The sequence below is a fragment of the Curcuma longa genome, unplaced genomic scaffold, assembly GCF_044706935.1.
Source record: "Curcuma longa cultivar G26 ecotype Majalengka, Jawa Barat unplaced genomic scaffold, ITB_CL_G26_1.1 contig_26446, whole genome shotgun sequence".
Lineage (NCBI taxonomy): Eukaryota > Viridiplantae > Streptophyta > Magnoliopsida > Zingiberales > Zingiberaceae > Curcuma > Curcuma longa.
The window spans coordinates 1-15,229 of NW_027433123.1; the positions used below are offsets into that span (position 1 = coordinate 1).

General features: G+C 39.3%; 3 protein-coding genes across 3 annotated transcripts; all 3 read right to left on the reverse strand.

Annotated features, from left to right (window-relative positions):
• Positions 1 to 64: 64 nt before the first annotated feature.
• LOC141818886 (pentatricopeptide repeat-containing protein At2g01390-like) lies at positions 65 to 5,171 on the reverse strand. The gene is made up of 4 exons (XM_074706297.1): positions 4,508 to 5,171; positions 1,731 to 3,185; positions 1,165 to 1,300; positions 65 to 129 (listed from the first exon to the last, which is right to left on the reverse strand). The coding sequence occupies exons 1-2, from the start codon at positions 5,169 to 5,171 to the stop codon at positions 2,191 to 2,193; spliced, it is 1,659 nt and encodes a 552-aa protein (XP_074562398.1). The 3' UTR covers positions 65 to 129; positions 1,165 to 1,300; positions 1,731 to 2,190.
• Positions 5,172 to 6,727: 1,556 nt separating this feature from the next.
• On the reverse strand, positions 6,728 to 8,299 carry LOC141818884 (UPF0496 protein 1-like). Its single transcript, XM_074706295.1, has one exon. It carries the CDS (start codon positions 8,086 to 8,088, stop codon positions 6,871 to 6,873), a length of 1,218 nt encoding a protein of 405 aa, XP_074562396.1. The 5' UTR covers positions 8,089 to 8,299; the 3' UTR covers positions 6,728 to 6,870.
• A 4,583-nt stretch (positions 8,300 to 12,882) lies between these two features.
• Positions 12,883 to 14,098, reverse strand: LOC141818885 (uncharacterized). The gene is made up of 3 exons (XM_074706296.1): positions 13,827 to 14,098; positions 13,318 to 13,539; positions 12,883 to 13,223 (listed from the first exon to the last, which is right to left on the reverse strand). Exons 1-3 carry the CDS (start codon positions 14,073 to 14,075, stop codon positions 13,104 to 13,106), a joined length of 591 nt encoding a protein of 196 aa, XP_074562397.1. The 5' UTR covers positions 14,076 to 14,098; the 3' UTR covers positions 12,883 to 13,103.
• Between the last annotated feature and the right edge of the window lie 1,131 nt (positions 14,099 to 15,229).

Below are 15,229 nucleotides of genomic sequence, written 5' to 3' on the forward strand. Positions count from 1 at the left end.
GCATAAGATATGACTGGAGTTTGCAGTTACGATGGATGATAGGACCATGCAAGCCGTACGTTGCCATATCTGGATTTGTTTTGGACTTATGCACGGAGTTGATCAGCTCAATGTTTCTGCATGTAGAGCCTATTTAAGGCAAAAAGAACGAATTAGCAGGTAGAAGAAATAAATAGGATGAGGCATATTGGGGAAGGTTTGTACCTAACAATCTATTACTTATTCTCCCACCAATTGCAAGAGAACAGTCAATCCAATATACGCATTTTTTTTAAAAAAAAGAGAGTAACAATAATACATAAATAAGTAATAACCATATGCTAGTGGATGCTCTAATGCATTCTGAAGCCAATCTAATTTATTTTAACGAGATGATAACCAATTGTCTTGTTGCAGCCAAGGATCAAGATTGCTCGAAAAGATAAAACTGTTGCGACAATTGAAAATTGATCAAGATACATGGATTACAGACTTAAAGCACGAAGAGATGGTGTGAGAAACAAACTTGAACAGTAGAACAGATGAACATCCATTAGTACAACTGAGCAACCTGAGAACACATTGAAAATAGGTCAATGGAGTTCTCTCAATAACAGTTAAACAACACACAACATTTGACTGAGAATTTTGTAGATGTGTTGTATTGACAACCAATTGAAGAATTGAATTTAACCTCCTGATAGAATGGTTTTTTCTAAAACAACCACCTTTATATAACAACCATAATGTTAGTTCAATGTATCCTTTGTTAAGCAGTTTGGAATTTGCCACTTTAAGACAGGTTTGAAAAGAATTATTTAAAGTCAACTAAATGGCCGGACACTATCTGCTAAGCAGAAATAGTTTTGGCAAGCCTTGAAACTATACTAAGAAACATAGAGAGTGGATGTGCTCTACGTAGACCTCCCAAAAGATTGATGTTGTAGCTTTCAGTTATATTAGATAAATAAGCAGTAAACACCACCAAAGCTTGTATATCCATCTAGCACTTGCACCAAGAAGTCTCACACAATTAGGATGAAGCAACCGAATTAAGAATATTACATGAAAGAAATTTATGAACACAGTATGGTGGTAGAGGTTTCAAGAATTATCAGAGCAAATAAGAAAAATCATGTAATGAATGCATTAGAAGAAAATTTAGGGTTAATTACTAAATAATACCTTAACTATTGCAGACATTTTCAAATAGATCATGCATATTTCTGTGTAAATCTTTGAGTTTCACTTCAATCACGTCATTCCAGAGTTGCTTATTGAAGATAATGAAAGTGCCACTGCCAGTCCATAAATAAGCTTCCTATCAAAAACATAAACAATTTATTACAAGATTTAATATTGAAAAAATTAACCTAATTCCGTTTCTAAGATTATTTAGATATTTGTCATTTATCCAACAATTATTTAATGCTGATTAAGAAGACATGGATGTTTAGCAGGCATTCGTAAATCATAGGTCCATTAGCGTAGCTGAACGATATGAAACAAAGTGCAATGATTGGAAAAACAATGAGGTTTAAAGATTTGAACTATTGACCAATTAGAAAGATTGATGATAACTTAGGAAGCGTTGAGGAAGATTAAGCCTAAGAAAAGCTATATAACAAGTTTTGTATCTTACTGGTCAATTAGATATAGATTTCTTAAAACTAGAATGAAATTATTTGAATTGAAGATCTGTTGACTATAAAATAAATCTGATTCACCAATAAAATTGTTGCACTACTTACCAGTAACCTATTTGGGCCTCTTTACAAGGATTGAAATATTCATTCTCGGACTAGGAAATCTCATATATAAACCACATCTAACACCAGCATCTTTTATGCATTACTAGTTGGTGCAGAAAATCAAAAGCTTCAAATTCAAACAACTATGGCAATGATGGTGTCACATCAATGCAGGCCACTCTCCTAACAACTGAATATTTCTTTTGACACATAACAATGCCACTAGGCATTTCTCATGATCATGCTAGATCCATCCTCTTTTTTCATTTTCATTTGGAACTTGTTCCTTATTGTTTTTCCAGACAGAAACTTCTTGAGTTTCTGTCAGTTTATGAAAACCTTATAGTATCCAGTTGTTACATGATCCAGTTCCGAGATATCTTCTGGTCAGTAGCAATAGCAGCAACAAAATACTCAGGACTTCAATTTCTCATGTTCTTCTCAGTAATTCAAATGCTGCCTAACTGGAAGTTCCATTAAAAAGGAAATTACAGAAAATTTCATCCAGTGATATTTTATCTTGATAATATTTATTCACTAGAATTTTCTTCTTCTCTTTCTTATAAACTTCTGCATCAGCAAATCTGCCACATCTTTGTAGACCAAGTATCATCACCTCATACATGCCAGATGAGATAGGAAGGTTTTGTCTTCTTAATTTTGAGTAGAGATCAAGAGCTTTCCCAGTTTCACCAGCTTGAAAAAAAGCATCCATAAGAGCTGTACAGGTAATAATATTCTGCTCCATTGGCAAAGAATAAAAGATATTTTCAGCATAACTACAGAGCCCTGCACAGCCAAGCCTGTATATCAAGAGATAAACAAGATATGTTCCAAAGTTAGTGCTAGTTTTGACCATTTCATGAACAATCTCCAGGACCATCTGAAATTCATTCTCCCTGATGAAGAAGCCAAGCAGAGAGATGTAGGCAACTCTATCAAGAGCTGTCCCAATTTGCAAACAGTATCTGAATGCCACTAGTGCACAAGAGGGCTGGTAGCATGCACAACTGACTTGAATGACAGTAGATATGAGCTCAGCGTCAAATTCTATATGCTTGTTAATCATCCCATTGAACATGTGCTCTATAGCAATAAAGTTCTGGTTTGCTAAAAGATTAATGATTATGGACCTATCCATCAAATAATTTGTATCGGAATGAGTTGTTTGACTGTCTAATTCCTCTTCACAACCTTCAGACGAAAGATGGGGGTTCACTTCTCGAAGGAGATGATCACATTGATTTTTCAGTTTCAAAGCTTCTAGTGCTTCCATAAATACCGCATGGCGAAGAACTATTGAGTGTTGCTTCATGTACTGGAGAATTTGTCTCATTACCAGTGTTTCTCCAGCCTTGGCACATTTCTGAATGAGAATGTTGCATGCAGCTTTGTCAGGTACAATTCCTGCCTCTTGCATTTCACTCATTATCTCAAGGACAGCCTTAAATTTACCTGAGAAACAAACATGTGAAATGCTGAACTTAGAAACAGAATGTACCAATAAACTAGAATATCAGAAATTTCTCCTAGAACCAATCGGCACAATAGGGCTCATGCACTACTATGATTTTCGAAAGCTAAAAGGGCAAGGCAAGTACATTAGTGAAAAAGAAATATTTTTTGTAAAAAATAAATAAAGAGTTCCTTCCCACTCTCTTTTCACACTCCTTTCCCATGGTAGTCAAAACGTCCTCCCTTTTACATGACTGATCTTCACCTCCTCCTCTTCATCACCAATAATGTGAACATTGCAAATAGGGTGGCATCCAAAATTGAAACAAAAAACGAACCAAACCAATCACACCTGTTAATCACCATTGCCGATTTCCTTAAGCTTTCCTTATTGGTCAAATTTTTTTGTTGTATTTGCTAAGTTTCCTACCCAGAGAAACTCCTGGTTTTGCCATTGCCTAAAATCATGGGAGATGGGAAATTTTTTGATCAACCACAGATAGGAAGGAAAAAAGCTTACATTCAACATATATAAGACAACATAAATTATCAAAGCACTCTTTTCATAATTGAGTGACATTTGTCACAGGGTAGAAAAAATTTCTTTTATGCACACAGTAGGTAGTAATAGTTCACATATTAAATAGGCCGATTCAGCAATTAAAATCCAATGCCTATTAGATACATTTCCATGTTATCTTAACCTAATTAAGTATACATTACACCAAGTAAATAAGACACCTTGTTGGAAGAATACAAAATGCATAACAAAACAATGCTTCCAAAATTGTTCTCAAACCAAAGAAAATGTGATATTCCCTAGAACACAATGACTAGTTGTCAGTTTTATATTTCTGATTGATCATAAAATTTCCACACTCAAAGAACTTCGAACTGAAGCTACAGCTGTATGTACATTCATGCACTTCCCTCTCAATATTCTAATGTTGAAAAATAAACACAGTCACAGAAATTTCACAAGTCAATTCAGTTTCTTTCCGCTCCACATTCTAGGTCATCTGCACATTTCATTTCTTCAAATGCTAGCTTTCTTATCTTACTAGCACATATATTTCATTTGCCTAAGAATAACATTTGTTCATGACACAGCTACACTGTCATTGGTACACCAATTATTCCTGGGTTCAGTCTAATTGGTATATAGTAGAAGGCTGGAGAAAAAGGTCACACACACTAGCCACACCTAACGGAAGAGAATTAAATGAATGGAAAAGAAGCTACAAATCCTGAACTTCAGTATATCATATATCAACGATTCATTGAGAATTAACACTCAAGTTTTTATTTGAAGTTTGACTAACCAACTCCTGCCAGGTGCTCCATGAGCACTGTATAGGTGTGGCAATTAGGAGAGAGCCCAATCTCCAACATCTCCCTATAGACGCCGGCCGCCTCGTTGGGCCTCCCGTGATCAAACAATATCTTCATGAACGCGGTGTAGGACACCAGAGTTAGGCGACACCCCGTCGCCCTCATCTCCTCCCACGCGCGCACAGCTCCTTCCAGATCGCCGGACTTGGCAAGCCAATGCATGACGGAGGTGTAGGTAGCTGCGTCCGGCGCCACTCCCTTGTGTTCCATCTCACGGAATACGTGCCACATGGAGGATATCCGCCCTGCCTCGCCGAAGATGTCGAGCATGGTGGTGTAGGTGAACCGGTCGTGCTTGAAGCCCGGAAGGCGGGCGGCCCAGTGGAAGAAGAGCCAGGATTTCTCCATGGGTGGGTGGGTCTTGAGGACGCGGTTGACGGTGAAGGAGTCCCATCGTACGGGGAGTTCCCGGAGCTCGGCGGATGCGGAGTGCCAAGGCGAGTAGCGGAGGATGGTGGAAATCCTGTGGACGACCACAGCCACCGGGGGATTCGGCGGCGCGGGTTTCACGGGAGCAGATCGAAGCTTCTTGTAGGGGCGACGGGTGAGGAGCGTGGAGAGAGCACGGCCACGGGGAACCTGCGGCGGCATCATCGGGCCGAAGCAGAGAGCAGCGAAAGGGGTTTAAGAGGATGCTCATCAAAACAAATCCGGGTTGTCGGATCCTGTAAATGCGGTTTCAAGGTTCAACTAGTAAAAAAAAATGATAATTCCAGTAACCAACATCTCTGGGGTGGTCAGTTCAGTCTCACAGAAGTTTCCCATCGACCACCAAGGTAAATCGGGAAGCGTATACAGCGGTCAATCTAGATTGCCCTGGGGATTTGCGGGTCCCTAGGTTACAATCCGGATGTCCTACCATTGCACTATTGCTCCGGGGACAAAACTGTAGTGGGTAAATTTTTTATAGTGACCGACCTCACCGTAGAAACGAGGATAAAAGGATGGGTAAAATTGGAATAAACCGAAACGGCCCCATATCAGAAAACCCCTAAGGGATTTTTTGGAGGCACAGTACCACTAGGTTGATAAGAGCATAAAACCTCAAGCAACAGGTGTCTCCATGCTTACCACTTGGGATAAGACAACTATTTAAAATTGAATCCAACTATTAAAATTGAATTAATCAAATTTTATTTCGAATTAATCAATCAATTTTTATCACTAAAATTTAATAAACCGAATTGATATTAACGGATAATCAAATTAATTATTTTTTAAAAATAAAAAAAATCTTAATATTGTTATTTTTTAATAAAAATAATTTAGTCGATTTTAAATTTTAAATTTTAAAATCAAATTGATAGATGCTTTTATTAAAAAATGAACTTCCAAATAAATTAAATTTCTGAATTATTTAGATTTGGTTGATTATTTGGATTTAATTGAAGTTTTGTTCGTCCCTATATTTATTGATATAATAAACGTTCAAGTAAGCAAACACAGTAAATGTGGTATAAAAATCATTAACAAATTTTAAATTAATTTATCAAATATTATTTCTGCATCATACTATATTCATTTTTGACATGACAAAATTAGTGGAAAATAGCGATTTTCCGCAAACAGCTAAGAAAAATATTAATTTTGAAATAAAAAATCACTTTAATACATTTAATAGATTTTTAATTTAAAATAAAAACTGGATTTCATCGAAATAATAGATATATTTTTTAAAAAACTTAACTTTCAAATAAACCAAATTGAATTTCTTAATTAATTTGATTTGATAAATTATTTCGATTTAACTCGCCCCTACCTCTATTGATACGATAAACATCCAAGTAAACAAAATATATACGAATAAATGTGGCATACAAATCATCAATAAAATTTCATCAAATATTAATTTTGCATTGTACTATAATTATTTTGACAGGATAAAATTAATGGAAAATAGCTATTACTGTTTTTTATTTTCCGCAAACGGCTAAAACTTTTTAATAAAATAATAATTTAATTGATTTTTAAAATTTAATACCAAAAACCTTTAACCAAACTAACTTATATTTAAAAAAAATAAACTTCCGAATAAATCAAATTATTTCGATTGATCAAATTTTACTCACCCCTGTATAATAAACATCCAAGTAAAAAAACACTATGGCATATATAAAAATATCCAATAAAATTTTAATTACCTCGTCAAATATTATTTTTGCATCATACTACAATCATTTTGACATCAAGAATTAGAATAAAGTATTCAAAGAAATCAATTACATGTGTTTTGTTTCGTTTCATTCGAATATTTTCAAATTCACTGACAAGAAGATGGCGCAGTACCGTTGCCTCATTCTGGATTTCTGATGATCCTCTGCAGCACCACCGTCCTCGCCCTTCTGATGTCTCTGCTGCACCGATCGGCCTGCTCTCCCAAATCCTCCACGCTCTTCATGAACGACTCCAGGCCCCTCCTCACCTCCTCCATCCCCAGCCTCATCGCCTCCGTTCCCCTCGTCGCGAACTCCGCCTTCTCCAGCGCTGCCGCGATCTCCGCCTCCAGCCGGTCCACCGACACCCGGATACTCTCCAGATCTTTGATGGCAATGTAAGTCCCCACTTGCATCGAACTCAGCACTTCCTTTTGCCCCTTGACCGCGTTGTTGTAGTCGTTCAGCAGAGAGTCGATCCACTTCCCTGCCGATACGATCGGGATCGCCGTCGCCGCTGCCAGGGCCGCGGCGACTGGCGGCGCGGCCACCGCCGCCGCCACCACTGAGCAGATCAGGACGGCGGCAAAGGTCGCAGCAAAGATTATGCTCGAGAGCTTCCGCCACGCCTTGATGGACCTCATCTTCTTGTCCAGCTTGGTCTTCTGCTGCTGCAGCTTCTCCAGCATCGAGATCTGCTGGCGGTAGACGGCGTCGAAGGCGCGGAAGAACTCTTCCGTGAAGGGATCGGCCGCCGCCTTGAAATGCCCTAATTCCTCTAGGGTTTTTGCGTACTTGGGTTTGCGGCGGGGATCGGGTTCGGCTTCGGCTTCTGCTTCGGCGGCATCCTCCTCGGCGAAGCGCTGCAGGGCGACGTGGATGATCAGCTGGGAGTCGCGGGCGAGCATGAGGCACTTTTCGAGGGCGGCGCAGAAGTCGAGGGTTTGGAGGCTGTTTTCGAAGTAGTCCTCGACGAGGTCGAAGAGGTCAGGGGTTTTCCAGATGTCGCGCTTGCAGTCGAGGATGACCTTGACCACCTCGTGGTTCATGTCGAGAAGGCAGGTGGTGATCTCGCGGAGGGAGTTGAGGGAGAGCGACCGGACCTCGACGCCGTCGGCGAGGGAGGAGATGACACGGCTGGTGCGCTGTTGGAGCGTGGTATCGAAGGTCTGCAGATCTGGGTCGAGGCGGCAGGCGGCCTCGTAGGAACTCAGCTCAGCCATGTACCGGATGTCTTCGTCGTGGGAATGGGCCTTTCCTCCAGGCGCCGCACGGGCTGCAGCATCGCCGGAGGTGCCGCGGCCGTCTATCAAGAGAACCGGCGGCATCTCGGGCCTCTTGCTCTGGTGAGCACCCATGAAAAAATAACAGGATTTGAATTGCTTGATGGAAATGGTGGAGAACAAGAACGAAGGGCGACGCTTTATGAACTCTAGACTTGATGATAACTAAGAGGAAGAAAAAACATGGGAAAACTTGGGTGCTTCTTTATAGGACAAAGCCAGAAAGGCAGGAACTTTCATGGATTAAGAAAAATGTTTTGAACGGAAAAAGGAGGAAGAAATAGAGTAATGCGAGCTGCGGGGAAACGTTACGATAGGAGTAATTAATTTGCAACGTGGAAGATGAGAGTTAAGAAAGGAAGAGAGGGATTGTTCATGTCGTATACGCATGAGAAACGAGTAAAGAAGTGAGAAGTAGCAGATGGTGCTCCTGAGAAGCAACCTTCAATTCTCCCTCTAAACAGTTATGAACCTGGCTGCAGTTTCGACCCATGAAGCAATGAAAGCCAGGTTGCCAAAAAGGAGACGGTGAGTGAAAAATGTAATAGAAAAGATGACTACGGACCATTAAAAGGGTGGTGGACATAAAGTTTTATGGACCCACATAGTTGATGTTATGAAGTGATTCTATCACATAAATTTATATTAATGTTAATGTGTTCTAGATTAATAGCACACTACTATTAGCCTCCTGTGATGTACGTGTCTCTGACGTTCTAGGTCTAGCAACTATGCAGGCCTTTTCCTCATTATATGGATCACAAATTGTGGACAATAAAATAACGTAACAATGATAATAATACCGAATCAACTGATGATTAGGCAAGACTACTATTACAGCGAGAGAGAGGTTTTTCGGTGGGTTAAGCTAGCAACAAAATTATGCATTAAAGATCATGATCGTAATCATTAGACCGTTTCTCATGTTGCAACTAGCTATACCTAATGGCAGGCTTGCATGCTCGTAACTGTCCTTGTCGCTGTTCTATTTCCTTCAGTCTTGCCTGACTACAGAGTTTTCCTGATGATTAATTTCCATTCATGAATAATAGTATGTATGAAACCATGAATATTGTCATCATTATCTTCAATATTGTTATCGCACATGCTGATAATTACTATTAGATAAGCATTAATTTAATTTGATTGCTACTCATGAATTAATATAATGTTTGAGATTTAGTAAAAAAATTTCTTATTGTTTCGTTGATGGCATATATATGCCTCACTTTAGATTATTATACTAAAGGAAGAGAGGATTTTGTGCAATCCAAGCAACAAAATTATACATAAAGATCTTCAGCTGAAGCATGAGACTGGTTCCAACTTCCAGGCAGGTTTTTGCATGCATGTATCTGTCATTGTCATTGTTCTATTTCCAGTAATCAAGCAGGACGCCTAAACGTTGGATCAATGTTTTTTGCAATTAGTTTATTATAAGTATCAAATGGTAGGGATTCGGACAGGAAAAGCAAAAAAAATAATATATTTTATTTATTTGATAAGCAAAATTTAATGCGTAACTCTACTTATTTACTGTCTTAGATTGGATTCAGATAAGGATAATATATTATATATGGTAACTCCAAATCAGATCTTTACTTGAAAAAGATTGATTGTGAAAACACGGAAAATGGAAAAAAAAAAAAAGAAGGGAGAAACAAATAATTCGGTGTTGCTTAGTGGAGTGGAGCAGAAGTAATTTCACAGTTGATTAGAGTACAAGGCAGGGCGATCTGCACCGTTATCCAGTCCCCGTTACACAAGTCTGTTACCGCGGGGTGGGGTTTGTGTGTGGATTAGTGTTACGTCGTCTTTGAGAGCACGCGACGGAAGATGCTTTTACCGACGCCCCGGGAATTTAGCAGGCCGGAATTTAGCAGGCCGTTATCTTCTGGTAGCGGATATGACAACACGTCAACACAACTAAAGCCTTGACGATGACTTTTAAAAGTCAACTCTCTAGTGTGTTCTAGTCGAACAGTTCAATCAAATTAGCCACCATTTGCTACTATAACCGACAAAGATCTTGTGCTCGTTGGAGATTATATATGAGATCAAACAATATTCACTGGTTTGCTTATTAACTAAGAGGAGAGGAGATAGATATCGATCGTTGCTATCACGTGCATGCTTTCGAGGTTCCAACGACTGTATCCGAATATCAAGATGATTTTGTAGGCACAACGGCATGACGAAGACATCTTTTGATTTATGTGGATAGAATGCATGCCAAGTGGCAATAATTAATGCCTGTCTGTCCTGTAATTTGGCAATTGGTACTGTCATGTGCATCACGCAAACAGGCAAAAATGAGCAATCATCATTAATGATTATTGTTTAGTTAAAGCAACCAGTTCCAGAATTACCACTTGCCAAAAAATAGAATAAAGCAGCAATCCAGTTAACAAATAAGCAATTTAATTAGATTGCACATGAAGGTAGACCCGACCACGATTCAGAATCGATGGTTCGATGATTTAGAATTGTCGATTCGACGGTTCATGACAGGTCGACCCTTAACCTTAACCGCCCAAGACGGTTACGATTCACGGTTCGGAATCGCCGGTTCACGGTTCGGTTCACGATTCACGATGGTTCAAAATTATTATATTAAAAATTTTAAAATTTAAAATTTATTAAAAAAAGGACTTGCACTTATTAAGTTGCCTACGTATCTCCTTAGGGTATAGGGGAATCAAAGCCCACGTAGTTCTTTTACATTTTCACCCTTTTACATCACTCACTTCCATTTCCTCCCGTTCCTCCCGTTGTATTCGTTCCTTCAGTATCAAATTCTTCGGCTTCGTCTTCTGAAAGTTGCATTCCTTGGTTTACGGTTCGGAGCCGTTGGAATCGGCAGTTCGGAGCCGTTGGAACTGCCGGTTCCAACGGGAAAACGAAAAAAAATTAAAATTTTGAACCGGCGGTTCAACCCGCGATTAATCGGCGGGCCGCCAGTTTCACACCCTCTTGAACCGGAACCGGCCCGGCATATCTTGCCGGGCCGATTCCGGTTCGGTCCGGCTAACCGGGTCACGGGCCACCTGGCCCGGCTAACCGGGTCAACGGGCCACCCGACCCGTTGACCCGGGCCGGGTCCGGGCTGGACCCGGCCCGTGGTCGGGTCTACCTGAAGGCTTATGACAATTGTTCCGGTTGAGAATATCGCCTTTCGGACGAGCAGTCGATCACCTGGCTGAAAAATTGATGGTCAAGGTGGTACCCACAAGCAGCGAAGGACAAGGCTAGGGGAGTATGAGGTGCCACTATAAAACCTGCACCACAATAAGGAAAAGGATGAGAACAAAGACTAGGAGCGCCCTAGCTCAACGCTTCGACGCTCAAGTCAGACTCTTTTATCGAAAAGTGAGAGGAGAGAATGAGAGTAAGTGAGTTTATTAGCGTGCATGTGTGTGCGTACCTATTTCCACAAGACGGAGAGGAGATATATAGATGCATGTAAAAGAATAATGAAAATCTGTCTTATCTCAATTAAGGAGAATATCCCTGAGTGAGAATTTTATCAGAGGAGATGTCCTATCTAGGTAAAGAGATCATCTCATCACTGTCACAGTAGCAAAAAATCTTATCATCTATATTGATATGACATCAGATTACGCCATCATATACCATATTAAAGGGGGGATAAGTCATCCACTATATCACATGATTGTCTATGTCATTCTGGTGGTGGTCTGTCTAGCTAAAGGAGGAACTGATCAAAGCGAAGTCGGTGGAGCGCGATGTATGAGACAAAGAGGGCGGACCATGGTCAGCAGAGGGAACCCGAGCTGAGGTCGACTAAGGCCGAGACGAGATACGACTGGGAGAAGACTCAGTGGAGTAGTTTGGAGTCGGAGCTCGAGATCGGGTGTCGAACCAGAGTTAAACTTTGAGAGAGGTCGGTGTGGGATCCTGAGCTGAGCCGAATGTTGAGTCGGATATTTGGCACTGACCTGAGCTGACTCCCAATTCGGGCTCATGAGTCCGAGTTGAGAGGAATACTGAGCTGGAGTTGTTGAGTCGATCGGGGTGTGGGACCAAATCAGTCAGTTCTAGAGTCATGTCTTTTACTCGACGTATCGTCGAATTAAAGTGGATCTTAATCTTCTAGACTAAGTCATTTTTTTTCTGGACTAAATCATCGATCCATAATACGAACCTCCCTCGGGACCAAGTCACATCGACCCTAACAGCAATCCTATCTCTGACAGTACCCAGAACAGGTCTTGGTAGACCAGTGCCATATGCAGGCTATGGAAAATTAAAGAAAAGGCTTAATTAATGTAATTTCCAGATTTTAGAACGACTGATTTTTTGTTCAAATTCCTACTTTAAAATCATGCAAAATCCAGAAAAAGAGCCCGTTAGATTACAAAGTCTTGTGAGGGTTGTTCTAAAATTTGTTTATATTTAAAGGATTTTTTAAATGGCCAGGAAAATTAGGAAAATTTCCCTTATATTATATTATTTTTATTTTGTGTCAAAAGGATAATAAGTAATCCCTAGGGCTCATCAAATACATGTTTTCCAAAACATGAAACTGTTTCCTAAAAATTAGGTTCACATGAACCATAACCACCTGGCAATGTCAAGACCAGAATTTGTAGAGTTTGCAATAAGTACAAAACAGCAAAATAGGGTAGATTCTTGATTTGTGTTCTACAATTTTTTTTTTAAAAGAAACATTTTAGGCTCGATCAATTTTAAAATCGAATTAGGCATTACTAGATGTTGAGAATGAGAATCTAGTTCGAATTAGAAAATTAAAGGCCCTTTAAAGTGATGTTGAATTGTTATTCATGGATGAGCTTATGACATGAATGTTGAGACGTTTCTATATATCAACTCTGCCACCAATAATCAAATCCTTTTGGTGTATGATAATGTCTGAGTCGATGGAGTTCAACAAATCAGATCAGTCAAGTTAAGATGAGATCCGAGTAATATCAAGTTCAGTTCATTCAGAAATGAGTCATGGATAATAACCCTGGAAAAGACATTGCTCAGAACTCTCTCTAGTGGTGTTCTCAGATTGGATAATAACCAATCGTTGCTCATGATCCCCTTCCAGATGCTGCTTCTGTTCAAGTGTGCCATTTCTCCATGGTCCGGATCAATCTGGCACTGGCTTTAGCCCCAAAGAGATATCTGATGTAGTCTCTACATAGAAGAGTCAGTTCTTCGCCTTTAGTTATGAGTACGTACTGCATTTGAAGAAAACAAATGTCGATACATATTGTTGAGAGATTTAAAAAAATCGTCGCAAATTAACAGAGGAGCAAGATTTGTAATGTCTACCAGTAATATAACACCAATAGCTGCCAAAATCACTTGAAGGAGTTCCTCGTATTGCGCTGAAAATCCTTCGCCCTCCGGCCCACCTGAACCATCACCACCGCCCCTAAAAGAATTTCCACCACCGCCATTTCCACTGAACTTTTTTTTCTTAGTATACTCCCTCAACAAGTCCTGCACTGTTAGCTCTCGTCTAAAATTCCCCTGAGCTTTCTTTAGTAATTCCTAGGAAAAAGGCAAATCCAAAAACATGTCGGGTAAACTAGAAATATGGTGAATAAATCGACTAGATTACTAAAAGAAACATAAAATGAAAAGAAATTGACTCAGTTAACATGCTTGTTTGCAATATGGTTTCTTAGAATGCATCTTGCTATGTGAAAAAAATAATTTCTTCACAATGAAAGGTTGTTAAACAAGATGTGTCCTTAAATTGGCACCAGCACATCTGTATACTTAAAAAATACTAGATACTTGTTGCATTCAGATGCACGATGAAAAATAAAAGCTACCTCGTTGTCACTCATAGAGTCTCCTTTTTTTCCAAAAACAAGTACTGAAGCACTTCTTTTGTTCTTCGAGGTATTATATATTAATCTTGGGTGCAACTTATCTTGCAGAAATTTGCATGAAGCAGAAGCATGCGGATGTGAAGCTTTCAAATATGGATATCCCAAAGCTGAGTTTCCAACATTTTTAATATTTGGCTGGATCAGGATGATCCCTCCAGCTGGATACAAAATAGGCTGAACAGCACTCATCCCCTTAATCAGACACGTTCTCCGTTCTGCAGTAGTGAAACTCAGGTTTAACATTTTGAGCATGAAAGAAATATGAAATGCACATCCATAGAATATTTTCAGGATCGAAATAGCATCAAATCAGAAAAAGATAAAACAATAGCTAGTAGAAAAAATTAATAGATAAACAATGAATGAAAATACTCAATAGTGAAGTTTTCCATCCCACCCCAGATATATAAAGCAGCTGAAATACAGCCTATGTGCACACTGAGGCTAAGACATATACACCCCTACATCTAACCCAAAGCCATCCTGTTAGCCTCGAGTCATAACAGGTTTAAGCTCCCTGAATCAAATAATACACAAATAATTGCATGCTGCTAGGTATCTAAATTTGTTGTTCAGTCTACATTGTTTGGGGATGCTTTGCTAGTCGTAGATAAAGGTTAGCAGCTTCCATGTTTCTCTGCCTTATTCTTGCTAATATAATCAAAATCAGAAGGGATATGCTAATGCACGAAACTTAATAAATATAGTAAATGCGGATATAGTAGCGTTCGCAGTCCAAATGTACACAATTTGATTTTCGAAGATACAGCACCAAAAGTTTTGCAACTAGTCGTCTTTCATATCAAGCCAATCTATATCTCCCTCTGTATATAAATAGATCATTGCCAATATATATATTTATACACACACACACATATAAGATAGCTAGATCATTGGCAATATTTATCTATCTATGTAGAGAGATAGATTTATATATATATATATAGAGAGAGAGAGATGGAAATGGACATCAAATGCTTTTACCTTAACTACTTAGTAGGACAGTCAATATTGACTCTATCTTCATTGTCTACAATCAGTGCCAATGGCATCAACACAATTAAAGAGCGGAAGAGGAAGATAATTTTGATGTTACATGAAGATGGAAGAGGAAAAAACATCGACAAGGCAGTACATCTTATTCTCAATCACACCAACTATGAGCCCCAAGGCAACAAGGCATTCTTTTACACATTAGCTGTTCTTATGATACAAATCATGAATTATACAATTTTGATAACTATGAGTACAAGAACAGCTAATGTGTTGCTAGTGAAATTTCCTATGCACATATGATCCAATGGGATTTGAGACAATATGAGATAAGTTTGTCTACCTAAACT